General features: G+C 53.0%; 6 protein-coding genes across 6 annotated transcripts; 1 reads left to right on the top strand and 5 right to left on the bottom strand.

The window, feature by feature from the left end:
• Positions 1-205: 205 nt before the first annotated feature.
• CC77DRAFT_934234 (actin-related protein 2/3 complex, subunit 1) lies at positions 206-1,353 on the bottom strand (the record flags this gene model as incomplete). Its single annotated transcript, XM_018534372.1, has 2 exons — positions 206-1,077; positions 1,131-1,353. The coding sequence occupies 2 exons, from the start codon at positions 1,351-1,353 to the stop codon at positions 206-208; spliced, it is 1,095 nt and encodes a 364-aa protein (XP_018386682.1).
• Positions 1,354-1,517: 164 nt separating this feature from the next.
• CC77DRAFT_962072 (hypothetical protein) lies at positions 1,518-2,524 on the top strand. Its single transcript, XM_018535636.1, has 2 exons — positions 1,518-1,580; positions 1,633-2,524. Exon 2 carries the CDS (start codon positions 1,644-1,646, stop codon positions 2,367-2,369), a length of 726 nt encoding a protein of 241 aa, XP_018386681.1. The 5' UTR covers positions 1,518-1,580; positions 1,633-1,643; the 3' UTR covers positions 2,370-2,524.
• Positions 2,525-3,712: 1,188 nt separating this feature from the next.
• CC77DRAFT_1020046 (hypothetical protein) lies at positions 3,713-6,719 on the bottom strand. The gene is made up of 2 exons (XM_018524967.1): positions 5,113-6,719; positions 3,713-5,054 (listed from the first exon to the last, which is right to left on the bottom strand). Exons 1-2 carry the CDS (start codon positions 6,617-6,619, stop codon positions 4,114-4,116), a joined length of 2,448 nt encoding a protein of 815 aa, XP_018386680.1. The 5' UTR covers positions 6,620-6,719; the 3' UTR covers positions 3,713-4,113.
• A 5,109-nt stretch (positions 6,720-11,828) lies between these two features.
• Positions 11,829-16,056, bottom strand: CC77DRAFT_962065 (hypothetical protein). Its single transcript, XM_018535635.1, has 4 exons — positions 13,543-16,056; positions 13,192-13,491; positions 12,699-13,143; positions 11,829-12,649 (listed from the first exon to the last, which is right to left on the bottom strand). The coding sequence occupies exons 1-4, from the start codon at positions 15,760-15,762 to the stop codon at positions 11,868-11,870; spliced, it is 3,747 nt and encodes a 1,248-aa protein (XP_018386679.1). The 5' UTR covers positions 15,763-16,056; the 3' UTR covers positions 11,829-11,867.
• Positions 16,046-17,314, bottom strand: CC77DRAFT_862832 (hypothetical protein). Its single transcript, XM_018533467.1, has one exon. The coding sequence runs from the start codon at positions 16,942-16,944 to the stop codon at positions 16,330-16,332; it is 615 nt and encodes a 204-aa protein (XP_018386678.1). The 5' UTR covers positions 16,945-17,314; the 3' UTR covers positions 16,046-16,329.
• Positions 17,315-20,536, bottom strand: CC77DRAFT_862831 (Rho-GTPase-activating protein 8). Its single transcript, XM_018533466.1, has 4 exons — positions 20,354-20,536; positions 20,120-20,301; positions 18,622-20,071; positions 17,315-18,575 (listed from the first exon to the last, which is right to left on the bottom strand). Exons 1-4 carry the CDS (start codon positions 20,400-20,402, stop codon positions 17,686-17,688), a joined length of 2,571 nt encoding a protein of 856 aa, XP_018386677.1. The 5' UTR covers positions 20,403-20,536; the 3' UTR covers positions 17,315-17,685.
• Between the last annotated feature and the right edge of the window lie 481 nt (positions 20,537-21,017).

Genomic DNA, 21,017 nt, shown 5'->3' with positions numbered 1-21,017 from the left:
GTGTGCGAGAAAAGTGTAGGGCAATGTAAGATATTAGAAGCATCTGGACGGGCGCGTCCATGAGATCAGTTGGGTCCAGGTGGTATGGTTATTCAAGGTGTTTTTGATATCCTGGCTACCTAGATGCCACTCCACTCTCGCTGACAGTGTGCGAGAGAATTGATTTTTTCTGTTTACAAAATGACTCGAGTCCATAAAGCTGTGCCTACAAAGTCCAGATGACAACCCTTCCGTCCACGCCAGTAGAACTGATCTTGGTGACACCGCTTCCACTCTCCTCAAAGCTACGGATAGTGTTGATGGTATTCTGGTGGACAGTCTTGAGCTTGGTGTCATCCGTGCCCGACTTGCCCTTGAGATCCATCTGCCTGAACATGTTCAGTGCGCTTTCCTCACGCTGGTCAGAAAGACCAGGTCGGCTCTTGGCCTCCAGGCTTCCAGCAAGCTTCCAGCCAGACTCGTCGCCCTGCAGACGATAGGCCTCGCAGTTGTATCCCGCAGCAATGATTTCAGCTTCAGAGGTCCAGACTAGGGACATGAAGGGCAGCACTTGAGTGCTGACACTAAGGATAGCACGGGGGGCCTCCTCAGGACCGCTAGGGTAGACGACGGTGAGGGTGCTGTCGTGGGATGCGAAAGCGAGGGCGTTACCCGACGGAGAGAAGGCAACGCTGTGGACCCAACCTGCAGTGTTGTTCAGGTACTCGCCGCACACGGTATTGAAGGGTAGACGCTCCCCCCATGCTGAGGGCTCTGGACGCTCGTCGACGCCCTTGACAAAGGAAGAGAGTACACGAGCATGTCCATCGGTCGATCCTGCAGCGAGCAAGACAGAGTTGGGGTGCCAGGATACACAGGTGATGGTGGAGCGGATGGGCTTCTTGATGTGCTTGGAGACCCACCAGTTGTCCTCCTCTTCGAAGTAGCAGACGGGGATCAGGCGAGCACCAGAACCGACTGCGAACTTGGTCTCGGAGGGAGCCCAGCGAACACAGGTAGCAGCGCGGTTGATGCGGAGAAGCACCAGTGTAGGCTTCCATCCCTGCGGTGACGGCTCCCAAACGTAGGCATTGCGATCTGTCCCATTGATTAGCTGCCTGTTGCAAGCCAGCCGATAGCTCCAAGCTTACCCTGCGAGCACGTCACAATCTTGCCAGAGTTGGGGGCAATGTCGACACCCGTGACTGTCTTGTCGTGGCCTGTCAGCTCATCCTTGAGCTTGTATCCGCTGCCCGTCTTCTGGAAGAGGTCGACGTTGTTCTCGCGGGCTACAGCGAGCGTCTGGCGGTCGGCGGAGAAGGAATGGTCCGCAATGGGGTGGTGGAAGAGGTGGTGGACTTCGGGGCCGGACATGGTGGAGGGGATGGTAGGCGTGCTGTAGGAGACTCTCTACTACTGCCAGTTGGTGTTTTGGGCTGTAAGCTTGTGGAGCTCTGGGAGACTTGGTGACGTGGGGCTGCTGGCCGCCGTGCTGCGGGTGTTTAGCGCCGTCTTGGCTTTCCCGAAAATCACGGCGACTGCAGCTTCGACATCAACGCGAATTGGGGGTTTTTGCTGCGCGACACGCAATTCCGCACACAGTATGTTGTATGCCAGTCCTTGATGTATGTATTGATGCTGAACATGTAGCAGCAGCCGCCATCATGATCCTCAGACGCCCTCTCCTCAATGCGACCTCCGCAGTGTCAGCATCCAAGACATGCGTGCGGAATCTCCAGCACTCAATCCCTATGCGCCCTGTCCCGAAGCCAATACCATTCATTCCCGACCATACCGCTTTTCTCAGCGCAATCGGTCGCGGCCTCTCCGCACACGCAACCAAGATACCGTCCTGGGAAGCCCTCTTCACACTCACATCACCGCAACTGAAGGAACTTGGTGTAGAGCCAGCACGCTCAAGACGCTACCTGTTACAGTGGCGAGAGAAGTACAGGAATGGTGAATATGGCATCGGAGGCGACTGCAAGCACGTTACAGATGGAGTGGCAGAACTCAAGGTTGTAGAAGCACCAGTACCGCCAAATCCACAACTCGGCAACACCATAAGTCCTCGCTCTGCGGCTGCAACAGCCACACATGACCCAGGAACGAGGAAACTGGTTGTCAATGTACCAGTCGGCGCCGAAGCGCCAGTCGAACCCGTTGAGACATTACCCAAGGTACAAGGCGTTATTGTAAAGGACGCCAAGACGATCAAGGGCAGCTTTGTGGAGCCAGTCAAGGGAAGTGGAGGTCTACGAGCACGGATACGACTGCAAGAGGGCATCTGGGAAGTAAGGAGGGGACACAAGGTCGATGGTGGAGAGAGAAGAAAGGCAGAAGTACGAGCCAAGAGAAGGGCGGCGGAAAACAAGGAGAAGCGGGGTTGATATGGTATGAGAATGTGAGCGAGTAAATACCGATTCTTGTACAATGAGTATTATTAAATGTGAAACTACATGTTCCATGTCAGAGGCCGTCGACGGCAGTTCAGGTACTCCATGACCTGTACAACCACGGCCCTGATAGTCCTAACTCACATCGTTCCATGATTTTATCCACTGCTCAAATAGGCTCACACCAGAACTTGATCAAGTGCTTGCTTCTCATTCGGAGTGCATACGTACCCTACTGGGAGCCGTGACTAAGAACAGAGAAGTTGTCAGACAATTTGACAAGGTGTCGAGAGAAAAGTAACGGGCTAGGATGATGTTGTCCAGGACGGCACCATCTCGTTGCAAGATACTCAAGGCAGTCTAGACTGAATTGAATTCATCTAGCAGGAAGACATTATCACACGCCGAAGTAACGCGGTGACACCACATCCTGCAAAACAGCTTGAGACAACAAAGCTCATAACAACGATCCTGCTTTCAAGTCAGCGAACTGATCCTCAACCTATAAAGACTATCGAAAATGCCCTGCAATAGCTCAGGGAGTAAGTTTTCGCACACCAAAACCACGTGTTCGGGTTATCTGCTGCGAAGTATCTGGGAAGGCGCACTCGTGGGAGATTAATCCATGAGGGACGTCGCATCATCTTTGCTAGTAAAAGGGCTTAGGGAACGTGTTCAACTATACTTACTAGCTTTTGGAATATACAGCAGTCATGTCTAGTCTTCACTGCCTACATGTATACATGTAATGTGAGCGAAGCTTCTCATGTACCTAGTTTATGAGACGCAAGCTTGGACTAACGAGCGTAGATGGAGCACCGTCAATTTTTGGATAGAGAAAGAAGTCGATTGTTGTCTCCCACGACCATCTGGTATGGAAAGGGGTACGTGTATACACGAAAAGACTTGTGGTTTGCGGGTGGATGTTGAGGTCGTGGTTGCCTATCCAGATATGTGACATCAAGCGGATACGACGCTAGTCCCAATCGCGAACAACGTTGTTCCTGTTCTTATCTCCCCCAAGACACAGCAAAGGGCTGAGCTGAGAAAGACAAGGACACCTAGACCCTTTAGCACGTCTCCGGAAATGGCTGCATACTATTGACTGCGCCCCTGCCGCACCGTTGTATACGAAGGCCAAAAAAACTAGCTCCCGTACTCCCTTTTCCACCTCAGCTGCGCCATGGCAAACGATAACGCCTCCCGTTCGTTGCCGTTGCCGTTGTCACTAAGACAGACTCACCCCACCATTAGGCCAATATGTCAGTGAGGGGTAAGTTGAGTTAGATATCCGGTTGCGTGTTTATATGAAAATAAACACATGGGAACTGGGCTTTGCTTGATGGTAATATATTCTCTACCTCATCTGCTCACCATTGGGCTTTCGCTTTCCTCCAAGATCTAAGAGTTACGTTGTATATACAAGATGGTTAGGAAATTGTTTGTATGGCGAACAGGCCTTTGATGCTGATAGCAAAACTCCATGTATGCAGAACGCAAGGAAATCGAGAACGCCATTGTATGCAAAGAAAGGGATTAACCAGTGATGTGTTCAGCTCAAAATCGCGCTGCATGAGTCTTCGTATATCATCGACCTTTTTCTGTCCTCTGTCTCTCTGTCCCGTCTCCTTTCCTTTCTGTTGATTATACCATTATTCCTTCAGCTGTACAATGCGATATTAATACTTTCTGATTGCTACTAGTGACCACTACAGCAACCAGCACTAGCGATGTTACACTACGAGCTCTTGCCCGCCTCGAAAACTTTGGTCATGAAGTCGTCGACATCAAGGTCAATCTTCTTTTCCCGCAGTATCTTCGCAACTTGCGCCGCGTCACCTTCCATACAGCTGCCTTCTAGTATACTAAGTATGGCGACTGCAGCCCGCGGAAGGTTCTTGTCGCCCTCGATCGTGTATATGTCCATGATGCGCGCAGCATGTTCGACACCCAGACGACCGCAGAACAAGGAGCCGAGTGTGTGGAAGAGGTAGTCTCTGGGTTCGACTCGCAGCGTCTCTAATCGTTGTGCCAAACTGGGTGCTTTCTTCGACAGAACGTGAAGGGTTGTGGAGTAGGCGGCATGTATGGCGTTTTGATCGTGGATGAGGAAAGACAGAGGTAAAGGACGGTTGAGCAGGTTGCACAGAGTGATGAAGGCTTGCGGCGCGCCTTGGTTCAACAGGAGCAATGCGGCGATGTGATGTATGTCGAACTTTGAGTGCGGGATGTCTGGGCGGTACATCGAGTAAGCTAGGCATACATCGACAAGGTCTCGATGTAGCGGTTGCTCGTCCTCTGCCTCCTGTGATGTCCGTGCGGAGAACATCTTGAGGACCGGGAACACGGCCTGGGTGCTTTCGACAATGTAGACATAACGGCCTCCGAGCGCTTCGTGACCATGCGTCTTGACTTCCTTGCGTGCTTTCTCCAAGGCAATGTTATACGTTGCTTCCGTGACCTCGAGATCATTTCCGATTGCCATCTGCCAAACCTGGCCTCGCAACCGTGGTGGGATTCCGTTCCACCACATCTTCCTGTGTGAGGCGCGAAGTTCTGGATTTGTCATCTCAGTGGCCCAATTTGGTAACAGTAAGCTCGACCAATACTCTGCCTTGATGCGAGAGGCCTTTTCACGAGCTATGGCCTCTTCTTGGGCGCGTTGAGCCTCGAGACGTTCTGCGACTGTTAGTCATGTGATTCTCTAGGTCTCAATTTGAAGGCATAAATGACTTACCAGCTTCCTCGATGCGAGCCAACATGCGCTGGTACTCCTTGAGGTGCTTCTTCTCTTCCTTGGGGTTCTTGGGAGGAAGCCATGAAGGTCGGGTCCGCGAGAGATACTTTTGCTTCTCAACCGATGGCTGAAAAGGATCGATCAGAGGATCGCTCTTGCGGACGGGTGGGAGTGCCGGCTTTTTGCTCTTGGGTTCTGGCTGACTTAAGGATGCTGATCGTGTAAGACCGGGCTGTTGTCTCGAAATTTCTTGCTTTCGCTCCTTCTCAGATTGGAATTCTTCCAGTTTTCCGGTGAGAAACTTGGCATCTGTGTCTAGTGCTGTGTACGTCTCTACCCACGTGTTCTGCTGTGTCGCCGACTGCGGAGATACGCCTCTACTGGAAACGTTTGGGGAAGGAGTCCTCTGGGAAACGCGCGATACAGAAGGCGCAGGAGAAGTCCTGGACGACCTTGAAGACGAGGACACCAAGGCATCAGGGTTGGGTGACGCCAAAGGCGGGCTCTCGCCAACCCAGGACTCGGGCGACCGATCCATGGTGGGACGTGGCGAGATGGGGATATTCCAAATGACAGCATCCTCGGGAAGCTCATCGTCTTCATCGTCGCACTCAGCCTCCCTTTCCTTTACAGTTTTTCTTTTTGAGTCCTGCCACGACGCCCTCCTCGAGCCCAAACCGGGCGACGGCAAAACCTCGTTCCGAGAGCTTTTGCGAGACAGGGTGCGCGGGGCTGAAGCAGATTTGTGCGTGTTGGATGGGGATGGTGATCGGGAGGAGCGTTGAGGGGCGGCGAGGCTCAGGCTCGAGAGGGATGGGACAGAGGGCGAAGTGAAGCCTCTCCTGGCCTGTTGCTTGCCTGGGGCGGAGAGCTGGGCCTGTTGTCGCACGGCATGGTTGACGGGGCCCTTCAAGCTCGGGTACTTTGGCTTGGTTGCGCCGGTCAGGTCGCGGAAGGAGTGGGCCGAGTGGGAATGCGGGAGGCTCCTGTTGGAAAGCGAGGCTCGCGGGGCTTCAAAGAGGATGCGATTAGACGGGCTCGCAGGCATGGGGAAGGAGGAGGGCCCACCTGATGCTTCGTCCAGGTTGATGTCCTCAAAGTGCGACAGGTTCTCCGTCGTGCCCATGAAGTCTAGGAGGGTGGACGAGTGGATGCTGGACGACTTGGACGACTTTGAGTTTGTGAGGTCCGGCGGGCTGCCAGGCGGAGCGCCAAACGTTTGCTGGGCATCTTGGGCGTAGGTGAGGGTGGCCATGAGCGGTCGGGGCGGTCTTCGCTGGGTGGAGAGGCGTAGTGGTATGCCAATGCGGTGAGGAAGTCGCTGTTGGGTTGCGCAGCTATCGTCGCGCTCGCAAGGGGCTTTGATCAAGGCAGGCACATAGCTTTGCCCGGAAATAATATACAGCGACTTGTCCTGCGAGATGTAGTGCACGTCGGCGTCGGAAAAGTCGTCGTCTCCAGCTTCGTAGACAGGAGGCAGTCGCTGTTGATGTTGCACCGCCGGCATCTTCGTCGATTTGGCGACGCAATTTGCGGAACTTGCGCTAACCCCTGATGTCGGGGGACAGGGATGGACTCCAATGGTGGGCCTCGCAGTGCTCTGGACCCGTCAGCGGCGCAGAGTGCCTTGGACGAGTTTAATTGCAAGCAGCGGACGAGTCTATGTTGGGAATGGGAACTGGCATGGGGACAAAGGGTGAGAATCTCTGGCGATATGCCAGATGTTGCTTGAAACCACAAAAACGAATACGGGGAGGACTGAGGCAAGTATGCTTCCCCAGCCGGCCCTTGTTCAATGCACCTAGCAACGCGTTTTACGAAGCTGTCCAGCTGTTGGAAGCCTGCATAGTTGACCCCGGCTTGATTGGGATGGGGGTTGGTGTCCCAGCCGTCGCATCTACGCTTGACATCACGATACCACTTCTTGCCGGCCAATCATCTGCTGGGCTCCATGCTTATCAGGCCCAAGTAACGACCCGTCTCTACACTACCGTGCTTTGCTTCAATAGCATAGCGTTCCAACATGCAAGAAAAGACGAATAACGACATCATCCTCTCTGCAGTCCATCCGTCACTCCCGAAGCTGCTGCAGCCAAGGCCCAAGGCTTGCAGTCGCGCCCACATGCCGCCGCTAAACGTGGGCGCTGCGTGGGCCCCCGGCACAGATCCTTAGGTTGCTTCTTCCCGAGTTCCTGATCCGTCACCTCTCCCAACATCGTCTTGAAAGCCTATCCTGCAACTTCTTTCTTCACTCCACTGGATTAGTGCATTAAGCTTTCAATGCCAAGTAATTGCCTCCTCCAGCATCTGTCTCTCTGCCATGTCAGAAATGCAACAAGCCGACAGAGACCCTTTCAGCCAGGCTAGTAGCGCGCGGTGCTGTGTCTGCCTGCGCTGAAACACCGTCTGAAAAGCTTTACAAGCCAGCCTATCCCTCTAAATTAGCCCTCGTTGGAAACAGGTAAATACGAGCCCCGCCATGTCATCCTCCAAACCGTGGAGTCGATCTAGCCAAATCGCAGATCGTGCATCCACCCGCATAACTTGTACGACATGGAAGCTTAGCCACACTTACCACTGAAGCTGCCGTCGCGAAATGACGCCCTGCGCAATCTCTGCCTCTCTGCTGCCGCGCCATCGCGAACGGCGCTGTAGCATCACATAGGCTAGCGCAATCATATTATCTACCGTCTCTGCAGTTCCCTTGTCAGCAATTTCCCTCGCTAGCGTAACCGAGCGCAATCACGATCGTCCGTGGCGCAAACTGTGCTCGCTTTTGTGTTATCTGACCATCATCCATTCCACGCGCTGCCTCTTACTGGGCAGCCCTGCATGCGCATCTTGATGGATTTGGACTTCAACACTTCAAATAGGAAAGTTTAGACGTACTGATAAGCAGATTCGAACACGTCGTCCGCACTTTGGATAATGCGCGTGCGTACTCGAGGCACCTCACCGCCGCTTCAACAAAGCTTTGATGCAGGTTCGCTAGTACCGTTGCCACGCTGTTCAACGATTGATCGATCAACATAGCTTTAAGCTGGATTTTAAAAGCGCTATCAAATATCAGCAAAATATTGGACTTTTATTTCCCGTCCCTAGCCTGATTGGCCGGACCTGTATACCGGGTATTGACTTACTTGAGAGCTTTGCGATGGAACGTTTGGCCGGGCATTTTGGTCAGATCTACAGTCAAAGAGTCCTCAACACCTGGACTAATTAGCCCTTGACGGTCATCAATCAAAAATATACATCCAATGCGACGTACCGGTCTTTGTAGGGCGCTCTGTCTTCTTGCTGATCTCCAACGTCGTTGTATCAATGCAGACGCCGCAATACGGGAATTTGCCATCTGAGCCGCTTGTTGATATCCGGGTCCCCTCCTCTGTCATCACGTCAAAGTTCGCCAATGACTTTGAAGGCTTGATTACTACGCCGTATTCTGGATGGTCATTGTGCATGACACGTACGAAGCGCCGCGCGTACTCTTCGTTGATACTGATCAGAAGAAAGTCATCAAGCAGACGAAGTAGCAAAGAGTCGTCATCAAGTGCGAATCCGAGGACATCGCGTTCTAGCTGAGCATAGAAGAAGTTGCACAGGATGCTCGACAGAACAGACCCTTGGGGTATGCCCGTCTTCTGGCGATAGAAGCGCTTCCCGATCTTGACAACATTTCTCTCTATGTGCTCCTGCAGGAGCTGCATCAAATCATCTTTAGTCTCATGCCGTTGTAAGTCGGTGTTGACAAAGATAGTGTTGGCCTTTTTGCCTGCCAGCCTATCTTGCACCAGTTGATTGAAAGGGGTTATATCCGTTGCTGCATCAGTGTGCGGAATGTACTTTTTCAGTGGCATTGGATCCACATGTTTACCATCAAGGCGTTGTAGAGGGGGAAGAGGAGATATCTCCACATGTTTGCCCGTCTTGTAAGCTTGGATCGACATGAGACTGTCGATCATACGCAGTAAGCGTGACTGCGGTATGGTATCGAAGCAAGCCTGCACGTCAACTTTGGCAAAATAAAGCCGAGTGTCGCCAAGTCCCCGTTGTCGCAATGAAGCCTTAAAAGATGCAAGCCTGGGAAACATATCCCCGACAGAGAACAGTGAGCAGCCAAATTGTTCGGGCCGTAGTGACTACATCTGGTTAGCGCCGACAATGTCGTCAACTTTAGCAATATACTGACCTTCTCATAAGTGATCGCATTGAAAGCCGGTGTCATCACCGCGTTTATACTTCGACCAAGCATCGTAGTCCCATACCGCATTACTTGCTGTCTTCTCTTCAGGTTCATGATAGTCCGGAAGCCTTGCCTCTTAGGAAGAAGACGAATGTTACTGAAGCCGAGCTGACGTGCAGATAGCAGTCTTTCCGTGCTTTCCGTTGGCATTTCTTCAAACATGTTCGTACGCAGCTCCAACAGAGCAGGCTCTGCCAATAGTCGCCAGACATCATGGCGGAAGTAGAAAAGCCTGTTCCGGTGTGCGTTGGATTCGGTTACATGGAAGTTCGTGCGAACCAGAGGGATGAGGAAAGAGTCAAAGAGCCAGTAGACGAACTCAAGAAACATCTCTGTGCGTTTGCTCATGTCGGAATTGGAAATTTTTGTGTCGTCGTTGTGGCCGGGTGGGCGCAGCCAGGCTATTTTCGTGATCTGGGATCCGTCAGCACAATTCAATATTCAGGTAGAAGAGTACAGACCTGTATGTTCTGTGTGACCTGATGCAAATTGACCGACTCAAATCTTCGAAGCTCTATGAACTGGTCTACCCAATACATGAGATTGCTTTTGTTGTGTTCGTTACCCCAGAAGCCTTCGGGTATGACCTTAGAGATGACTGCACGACAAAAAGCTGAGACGTGTGCCGCTGGACACGCAAGATCTGTGAAACATGTTTGCTGAACGGTGCGAGTTTCGGACGTATACTGACTCTTCTTTTCACAATTAGTTGTCTTTACGACCGGCTGAATAACGCTCTTCCTCCATTCTGGCTTCGTTGACAAAGGCATCCCCTGCCTGAGTTAGCATGATTTCTCAAAACACAGATCAGTCAGTACGTACCTCGATTGGAGCGTAATGACGAAGCATTTCCATGTACGAACACCGCTGGTTCCGCACTCGAAGTTTCTCAACCAACCTGACAGCGTCACCTCGGAGCCTCTTGGGCGTTCGCTGTTTCCATTTGACTATCTTCTCAGCATTGGTAGCTTCGCTACCCAACTCCCGGCACATTCTACTGTATATGTCTTTCTCGCGCAGTGTGTAGTCCATGAACGGCATGGCGGTCTCACGCGGATCTACCTTGGAGGTGAAGACATTGTGCAAGCCGAATTGACGGGGAAAGATATACCGCATGATGTGTATCGTCTGTTGCTTATCTTCCCGGCTAGGAAAACGATTGAGAACATCTACCAGCCAAGTCAGGTAATTGAAGCATCCGAAGGATAGTAGAGAACGCACGAATGTGGCGCATGCCAAACCTTACACCACCTTTGGCATTCAGGGCCGCTTTCGCATATAACATGCGACTCCGCACAAACGTGATTGTACCTGCTGTTTTACATTCGCTCTTGACACGTGAGGGATTATTGACGGCTTCGTAACCCACATCGACTCTTACGGTGTTGCTCTTCTGAAATCCATCCGATTTTATCTCAGAAATGGGCATTCCGGACAATTGGTAGTAGTTGCCCATATCTGCATTAAGAGGAATGAAGATAGAGGACTCCAGAAGCATGTCTATGATGATGCGATCGCCGCCCTGACCGAGTAATGCGTGCAATCGACACCATACTGGCTCTTTCAAAGTCTGCCTGTAGCTGTTGGGTTGACGCTCTTGCAGATTAGGAATTGAAGAACTCGGATTCCCATTATTACCCTGTTCACGGCGGGTGGTTCCAGTTCTTTGAAATCCATGACAGAGCAGGTGCGTTGGCTTGTGAGCTGTTGAGCGTTTGAATAAGCGCCATATCACGAAATCGACAATCTGTATTCACTCAGTAGTCATTCCATAAGCGCAATCCTGGAAGCATGTGATACATGCCACGACCTACCTCAGATTGCATATAGTATCCAGGATTGAAGGTGCTGCCAGGAGTACTCTGTGAGCGCTGTTGGGTAAATGCTCTGATGTCCTTTTCCCGCTCTTCTTTGAAACACGTATGAGCACCTGTGTCTGCGTTCACACTGGAAGTGCACACTAATGTTGAATCGAGCAACTGTACTACGGCGGTATCGAGATGATTCTGACTTATGCCCTGGGCGGATGTTGTACGTCCAAGCTGCGAGATCTTTCGCTGTCTATTTTTCGATGTGCTTGGTAGTTTAGATAGCAAATATTGGCGCAGGGTAAGCACCTCTGGATAGAGACGTTGTAGGACTGGATGAGTAGCGTTGGTGAAGGATCGGTCCACATCGCGTCTTGCTTTCTTGCAGGTTTCTCCACCGCTTTGAGCACTGCCTTTCCTCTTCATACTGAACTATGCGCATGTATTGCATGTCCGATCGCGTTGTTGGTGTTCGTGGCCCGAGGGTGGTGTTTGTGAGGTGTGGGATTGGGTTAGCCCTGACGCGACAGCACGCGCCATCGCGTGACTTGGACTGGCAGTTACAAAACCCCTCTTGCATGCTATCACTGTGCAACCCGTTGTTTCACGCTGACTCCAAGTAAGGAGTCTTTACAGCGACATTTAACCCAGCAACGAGACATACTCTGAAGCAGCACGGAATATATTGTTTTGGAGCTATGGTTTTATCTATACGCAGGCCTGAGAACCTCCCAGTCACCACCCATGCTACGCATATCTTCCGGCTCATCATCCATCAAGCTCCTGCCTCCTCGACCACCACTCCTAGTGCTTCCACCGGTACCGGTGCGTGGTGGCAAGGCTGGTTTCTCGAAATCATCATCGATAAGATTTTGTACCGGTTTCCTCGTTAAATTAGGTGGCGGCGCCATTGACCGTCTGGCTGTTGGTTGTAGGTGTGCTCTGGATTCTTCCGGAGGGTCGTCGCGATATCGTTGTGGAGGAGGTGCGTATGACGGCCCCGGCGAGGGACTCTTGGAGAGAAGTGAAGGTTTCTTGTTAGGAACTGGGGGTGGGGCTGGTTTCCGGAGGACTTGTGGTTTGTTTGAGGATTGAGCTGAGGGAAGCGTGTTTGATGCGCGGTACGGTAAGCTGGGCATGGAGTGTGTGGAAGCGTTTGATCCGCTGCGTCGAAGATCGCTGAGCGAGTCTCGCGCACCGTCTGAGCCAAGTATTTGATTGGCATGGCCTGGGTACAACGGCGCAATCATCTTGCGGGCTGCTGGCTTCTGCGTTGGCGGTAAACTTGTCGAGGGACCGTCAAAATCAACTGTGCGTGATCTTTGTGAGCCGCGTGCTGGTGGTGGCTCAGGTCTGCGACTGTTCGGCATGTGCTTGACATCTACCCATTCTGGTTCTGGGCTAGGAGTGAATGGGTTGCTCGGTCGGTTTGGATTTGGGAAGTGATTGTTAGATGGCGGTTCCACGCGTGCCTTCGCCGGTAAACCTATGGAAAATGAGCATCCAAGCTATAGCAGGAATTAAGATAGAAATACCGTTGTCAAGCCACCACTTCCTCCGGTCTGAGCTTGCAGGTGGTAGCCCTGGTTCAATACTATCATACCCTAAGAGATCTTCGTCGTCCGTTTCATCTTCGCCTAGACGTCCTGCTGCATGAGTATCGCCCACAACTTCTCTTCTTTGTCGATACAATGCCGCCTTCACAGCATCCTTCTTCTTTTCGTCGATTCGCTGTACCAATAACTGAAAGGTCGCGTAGACTGGACGGTGGTCGGAGAAACGAAGTGGGGCATCGTTGTAATGTATCTGCCGAATATTGTCACCCTTGCGAAGCACACGGTCGCACCAGGCGGGAATGCGTGCTTTCTCGGACGTATCGTATTGATTACTGTTAAGATCATACTTGTACGTTGGCGGGAAAGTTATGCGAGCCTCAGAATAATATGGGAAGGTTAAGCCGGCGACCATCTGGAGATTGAGCTGCAGGACGTTAGCTATGATTCTGGCGAGCAAAGCGTGAGTGCCTACCTGATCGTTGTCATACAGGGTCTCAAGATCACCGACATGACATAACCTTTGAACTTTTTCATTGCTCAGACCAATTCGGTAATTGAAATCGCCAAGCCATATCACAGTATCGTGGTCTTCGATTGATCGATTTCTCTGGAAGCGTAGACCATGGCTGATAGTCTTGTAATCACGATTACGCTCTTCGTAGTTGGCAAACCCAGCCGCAAGATGTGCTGTAACCAGACAGACCGAAGTGTTGGCGTACTCAAATCGAATAGCTACGGCTCCTTTGTTGCCAGCCATACCTGACATGCCAGTCTGGGATGCCAATTAGCCCAATACGTGGAAGAGCGAAACATGCTGACATACCTTCTTGAGAGCGCCCTCAACATTCTTGATATGCTTTAGGCAGTCTGACCGGACAAAGACCGACAAACTCGCACCTACTAGCTGACCACCTCTGAGGATGACATATTCATCTTTTCTATGCTTCTCAGCGTTGTTGTTCAAACATGCCCTAACGGCTTCCTCCCAAGCTTCGCGTCTATCTGGGTCCGTCGACATGATTTGCTGAGGGCTCAGTTCAACAATCTCTTGAAACCCTACAGCTACTATCTCGGGGCACTGCTGTGACGGATCGACGTCTGGGCATAGCCATGGCGAAAGATCGCTTTTAATACCACTTGTCTTTCCGTTTAAGTTGAATGTACCGACAAGGATGTTGATCATCTCGGTCTCCGAATACTCTGCGGACCGTCGCGCCAGCTCCGCAACCACGAAGTCGTTGAGGGGATCGTACAGATGCACTGGAACCTGGCCAATCAGTCTACCAAGTAACATATCGATCGTGTTCTGTCGCCCTTTGTCCGCGAAGTTGTTAATGTACATTCGAGTGGCGCTCTTACGAGCGTCTGCCAGAGCACCAGCAAGCGACATCTTTCCCGATCGCGTAAACGAGGACTTCAACGCTCCTGTACCTGCATAGATTTTCGAAAGAGCGTCACCACAGTCTGCCCACATACTTGAATGTCTGACCCAGAAGTCCTGGCTAGCTCGAAGGCCCTTGTGACTTAAGAAGATCTCCAACGCCATCTTGCTAATAATGGTTTGGACAAGATTCGTCCGGTCGAGGCAATCCAGGCAGTTTGTTCTGAAGACACCCTCCTGTTGTAATATGCTCATTGTCCGGCGGACAGCGTAGTTTTCTCCATTGTGTCTTGTGACTTCATCCACCTCTTCCGAGAGATAATATCCAAATCCTTCGGCAGAATCTTGGATCCATTGAGCGATCATACTAGCCATCTCATAGCCACCTGGTCCCCGTGTTTCAGCATGGAAATCGTATTCCGTGAGCTTGATGAGATCGTGCTGTTGGTCATTGATGTCGCTTCCTTGATTCAAAGGGCTGTTTCTGATGTGGCCGCGATATCTGTGCGTCAACTCTAGTTCGTTCTGCTTTTCGTTGCTCAGAAGATTGACGACATGAACTGTGCCATAGCTGAGCTCTAGATTGTCGAAGTGCTTGTCAAAGGCCGGCTGCGTGGCTTCCGGCGATCGAGTGATGGTGATCTTCTGCTGCCCTGGAAGCAAACCAGCCTGCTGTTCCCAGAATATGGGTACACTTCCTCGCACCTGCACGTAGGAGAAGCAGGCCCCGGACGGCGCCCAATAGATTGTTTCGCTTTCAACAAAGTTTGCGACGTTCCCGTCATCGTCGATACCTCGCGAATTGAACCTCGTTCCTGCCCTCTTGCACGACAATCTGGAGATCAGTGTCATGGAAGACGGCATGCCCGAGTCTTGTACCCTAATGGGAGCAGAGGATTTGGGGATGGTAATTGTAAGGGCGAAACCCCGGATCGCAGATGTCAGGATCCCCGAAGCATCCAGAGCCTCCTTCTCCTTGGGCGCAAGGCGACTTCTGAAGTCGACCAGCGGCTGGATCATGTATGAATTCCACAGAAAGCCAGCGTCTAGACTATCGATGGAAACGGTCGCGGCGTCGGTTGTACGGTCTTGCAATCGTCGGGTGAGGTCGAAGTCTGAGCTGTAGTAGAAGGTTCCGCTGCTGAGTATCTTCTTGAGCGCCAGACACGGGTGTTCCATGGGCGACTGCTCTTTCCTGCCGCCGAAGCCCATTTCGTATCCTTCGTCGTCGATGGTGTCGGTAGGGTAGGGATTGACTTCGTCGTTGAGCAGGGTATCGTAGCTCGTGCTGGTCAAGCAGTAGAAGCCGACCGAGTATATCCTCTGCACCGTCTCGCCAGGCCGTACCGTGGCCACCTTGCTCGCGCCATTGACGACGACCAGGAAAACGTCGCTGTTTACAGTGATCAGGCCCAATGTGCCGTGTACTTGGACTGAGTGTAGCGCCCGGTAATCGTCTAGGTCGATCTCCTCCAGCCGAGTGAATTCGACCATGCAGCGCGCGGCGGCGGCGCCATTGCTCCCCAGCGACGTCGACGAGGCATTGATGTTGCTACTCTGTTCGGTGGTGGATGTGCTGTGTCGGAGGACGAGTGCATGGGTCGAGGTAGCGAGGGCGATTGCGCGGTGTGGGTAGTCTTTGATTAGGACGCGGATAGACATGGTCGGCGGTAGAGAGCGGCGGAAGAGAGTTGCACGGGTGTTCCGATCATGTCCCGGGGTTTGCCATGGGCTAGAGCAGTCAAAGCGTTTGCGCGAGGTATGGCGGGCGCGGTATGTAAGCACGTGTGTGCCTTGATGGTTGTTCTCAGCTTGCAGAATAATGCTGGCCTGGATCAATGCTGATCACAACCCAGCATGTGAACCACTCGACTGGTGCCCGACCCTGCACAAGGCTTCCCTGACCACCGCTTACACCGGCAGCCGGAACTCGTCCTTTGGGCTGCTAAACATGTGGACCTTGTTCTCGACATCTCGGCAAGTGCGGCGCGGACGTGTACGCTGTTGCTCAACATCACGAATGACCTCATAGCCACCGAGCATTTGGCCAGCGGAATGCGAAATGCTAAATTAAATATGGAAATGAAAAAACTATAGGCGACCACACCACAGCTATTGACGGATGCTAAAAATCCTTCGAGATTAAATTGAGGACACGAGACGAACCGTACGCTATCAGAATAACAGTCCCTGCAAACATGACACATTTCTCTACTCGTATGCAGACGGTCACCGCCTGCTGTACGCAACCCTGGTATTAGTCTCTTCGTAGCCGCCACGGCTGCGACTGCGTTGTCTGCTCCTGTCCCGCCTTTGGTATCTCTCGTAGTGATCGCTCTCGCTCGATGCAGGCTCCACATATCTGTAGTGCTCGTAGCGAGGGTTCTCCGGACTGTAGTTGCGCTCGCGTTCGCGCCTAACCTCACGCTCAGTGTACACATACTCGCTGCGGCCAGGGCTAGAGGAGCGAGAGCTCATGCTGGATCGTGGAGAAACTTCGACATAGTGTGCGCCGCCGTGGTGAGAATGGGCCTGGGTATGGTGAGACGAGATGTGGCTAGGCGGTGGAGGTGGAGCCGGCATGGGCGCCGGGGGTGGTGGAGGCTGCACAAACATAGGCACAGGCTGTGGTGCGGGGATCTGGAGAGGCTTGGGTGAGGGCACCGCAACGTAGGATGCTGAAGGCCTAGGAGAAGAGTCGTGCACTATTTCGGTGCGCGAATAACGGCGCTCAATGTCGCGCGATTGACGTGAGGCGCGGCGACGGGGCGGAGAGCGGTTCCGCTGGACGACGCGGTACGGGACTACATGGTCCTCTTCCTGCTTGACTTTGACGAGACACATGGCGCCTTCACTCCCGGTATGAGACGCGGTAATGGCGAAGCCTCAAAAAGTGGGAAGCTTCGATTGCGATCGCGATGTGATTCGTGGGACGATCAACGTGGGGTTGGATCGAGGGCGGGACGAAGCGCACCACGAGGGAGTGCAAGAGGCTTCGCAACCGCAAGAGGGGCAAGAGCGAAGAGTAGATGGGCGGAAAGTGAGCGGCACCCAAGGAAGCCAACAGAGCGCATGTATATATTCCAGAGATCGGGCAGCCGATGCCCAGCCACACAGCTGACCCCCATGTCGATTCTATGCTGCTCCGCCTTGGAACTCAACATGCGAGTGTGACGATGGGGTCTGGGCTTTTCTGACAGCTGAGTACTAGCGTGCCGGTACCCTGGTTAGCCTCAGGTACGAGCCGCCATTGTCAACAAGCAGAGTAGCGTGAACAAACATCAGATTTCAATTGCCGTCTGCACTCGTAGTTATCATGCTGCATTCCACATACCACCATTAGGCATGCCGTCAAATCATTGGTCCCAGACTATGTATACAGCGTTCAAATACGCTATTCACTCCTCCACAGGTGCAGTACGACTGCCCGTCCTGCTACTCTCTTTCAGGGTCAGCCCTTGGCCAATTTCCCAGTACGTTACTTTCCAGTATACATGGGACTCTCTGGGCGGGGCGGGCGGTGTAGGCTGCCTTCTTTCACTTCCCGAAGGAAAATGCTTGCTGAAGTCTGAACCATGTCTACCACTAATCATCCATGGGCTTGTCTTCCAGCGTAACACCTCGTGGTGCTGCAGGTGTGTCTTCTAGCGTAACGCCTCTTGGTGCCGTGTCATCACTCCTCAAGCTACCGGTAGAGTCCCGGTTGCCCCTTGTCAAGCTGCCTGCATGCTTCCGTGGGAAAGGCACTCGCGTGCTTGATGGCGCTGGGTGCTCAACAGGGGCAGTAGCGGGAGCAGGAGCAGCCTCTGTTGTACCGTTCGTAGTTACAGGAGTTGTCTCGTGGGTGGGGCTATCATCACTTCCGGGTACTTCAAGCGAACCACGGTTTGTTCCGTTACTCCTCCGAGTCTCGGTGGGCGAGGATGTGTTCACCGGGAATCGAGTTTGACTTCTGTCACGGCGATGCGACCCAGAGATGCGTGAGCCAGGTGCTGGCGATGTTGCCCGTGGAGAACGCTGAGCCGCAATGGCACGCTGGCGCTCCTCCATGTTTGCTCGTCGGTTACTCTCATCTGTGGATATCGCGCGTGGACGCTGTGCGCCTGAAGATGAGTGAGTGAGCGTGCTTGCGCGCTTCAACTCCCCGAAAATCGCATCCTTGTGTGCGAAAAGGTCGCGGACGAGACGGTAGCTATAGCGCTCGTTCATTGTCAAACTCGATTCTTGCCTTGGCCTTAGAATGCATGGCGCAAGTGCATTGGCCAATGCTGCAACATAAGTCTCATCGGCAGAAGTCAGCTCAATGAGACGAGTGAAATGGGTACAGATGGCATCGAGCGTTGCGATGTTCGCGAGACGTAATTGGCCAAGAGTAGATTGAAGAACAGAGACCCGAGTCTCTTCGGACACATCTGTGGCAGTAGTGCTGTAGATAGTCTTGACGATCTCGTAAACGTGAGAAGAAACCAGTGAGTCTGATATGGTTAGCTAGCGAGTCAACAATTGAGGTTTGATACATACCAGGAAGTTCCAGAAGATAAAGCTTAAGGACACTAGCGACGATCGGTACATCATACTTCTCAAGCAGTTCGTCAGGGAATCTCTTGCCGGTGTTAATTTCAGCCCGGAGGTTGTGGGTCTGCGACAGAGGAACGTCAACAAGCCAGATGCCACGGCGGGCTTCGTCGCCTTCCAAGTCGGGATAATGGTTGTCCAGGAATGTGAGGACTGTTGTGATGAGCACCGGAACACGCTTCTTGTCTGAACGAGCCCGAGCCTCCAAGTCTACACCGAACGTTTGCTCGTCTACCGAGTTGTAGTAGTTCTCATAGGTCGTGACTCTAGGCACGAATGGTCCAGTCCTGTAGTTCTCGAGCATGTATCGGAGGTCGCCCAGGGGCTGGACTGTCTCCTGGAACAGCATCATCTTATCGACGGTGCTCTGAAGACTAGGAATGACGTTGCTAACGGCGCCGGAGAAATCCAAGATGACCGCCTTGATAGCCTTCAGCCTGTCTAGTTCACAACGTTCCATGAATTTGAGGTGATCAACCATAGCCTCTTCCAGGTTGCAGCGCAGCGAGTCAAGCTTCTTGACGGAGGCCTTGTATCGCTCGTCAGACTCGTGAGCTTCCCGTCGAAGCCTCTCTGCCGGTGTCTCGTTCGGGTACTGGTTGTTGAGTGGGTTCCATCCCTGGAGATACTCCTGAACAGTCGAGACGGGCGAGTCAACGGCGATGCTGTCGGCCGATGAAGTTGACATGGCGGTGGAAGAACGTGCCAGGGGCTGCTTCTTTTCAGGCAGTCCGGTAACCTGGAACGTCTTGGGCTTCCACTGGTAGTTCATTCGGGAGCTGTTTGCGAAAGTGTTGCCAACATTGCCGACCAAGCGCAGGAAGCCATGTGCTACGAGATCCTGACCAATGCGCTCCGCATAGCTCACGGTGGTTGCTGCCATGTGCTTTTGGATGTACTCAGTGATATCGGCACCGCTTGAGCAGTTCTGGTAGGTACCAAGGATGGGAACCTTGACCTCTGCGATCTTGATGTTGTCCAGCATGTGGGTGAGGATCTTCTTGACCTGGTCTGGCTGGTAGGTCTCGTCGCCAAGGTCGATAGGCTCTTCTTCCTCGTTCTCTGGCTCGGACATCTTGATGGTGGGCACCTTCATCTTGGGGCTCTGTGCGGCCTCGCTCTGGGGGTCCTGGAATGCCAGCTTGTCCTCCTCTTCCAAGTCCTCGACGAGCCGGCACTTGTTGTAATATTGCGATCGGTACTTGCGGACAGCATCGGCTTGTCGGTCGTGGATCTTGATGCGCGATTGAAGATCATCCTGGGAGTTTTGCACGCGGGCGGCATGCGCCTCGCACCAGCGGCCGAAGGGGTTGACTACTAGCTCTCGAATGTTGGATGCGATCTTCTTGTGGTTTGCGGCCGCTGCCTCCATCTCAGTGCGCACACCTTCGTAGGCCTGTTACCAGTTAGCGTGGAGCGGTGGCCGTGTCTCGTGGGGACGCACCTTGCGCACGCTTGCGCCCTCATCTCTGCTGAAGCCCCCGCCTATGCGATCGGTGGCTGGTGTAATTGCGGACAGACTGCTTCCATAGGCCTCCTCGGCATCAGCTCGCATGCGGGCCACAGTCAGAATCTGCTGGTTTTCCTGGACTCCCTGCTGCAGCTTCCCAAAAAGAACGCCCAGGCCTGGGAGAGTCAGCCAAAGTGGGGTGGTGTTGTGTGCGGCTGCAGCTCTTACCTCCGGCATAGTCGCTCGACCAGAAGGACGCCGCGAATCCGGTCGTCATGGTGCCGTGTGTTTGCAGAGTCGCCCAAGGAGCGGCGAATGTGGGGTATCAAAAAGAAACAACGAAGTTGGGTACGGGTATGGTCGTTCAACGGCCGTAGTGAGCGCGCGGAGAAGATAAGTCTGGGGAACACGCAAGCGCAGGCCCAGTGACAGACGGAGCGGCCTGTGTGACGTCGCACCAGCGAAGAGGGGACTCGGGGTGACTCGACGGTGCAGGTGGCGTCTGGGGAATTGGAGATAAGTCGAGTAGGGCGAGACTGAGGCACGTCAGGAGGGTGTTGCAGACCGCAGCTGGGTCAGAACTGGCAGAGCTGAATGATGTCTCATGTACCCCTGCATGTGGCCGTTTGTCGTGACAGCCCTGGCACCTTTAGGCAAGCCTACCAATCTTGCGAGCTTCCGACATTTCGCCTTTAGCGGTCGATATAAATACCAACGCAATTCACCGACCCCCAAGCGCGGCCCCTGCATACGAAGTAGACTAGAGCTAGAGCCACGCGCCTGCTACCGTCTACTGTATGCATCATCGCCGTGCTAATGCTGTCGCGCCGCCAAAGTGACAAGACCACCGACTGCACTCCCCATTACATACACAGGCAGAACGCTGCGGAGC

This window comes from Alternaria alternata (genome assembly GCF_001642055.1).
Source record: "Alternaria alternata strain SRC1lrK2f unplaced genomic scaffold CC77scaffold_9, whole genome shotgun sequence".
Classification (NCBI taxonomy): Eukaryota; Fungi; Ascomycota; class Dothideomycetes; order Pleosporales; family Pleosporaceae; genus Alternaria; species Alternaria alternata.
The sequence above is the reverse complement of the archived record's forward strand: the minus strand, read 5'-3'. Positions and strand labels throughout refer to the sequence as shown.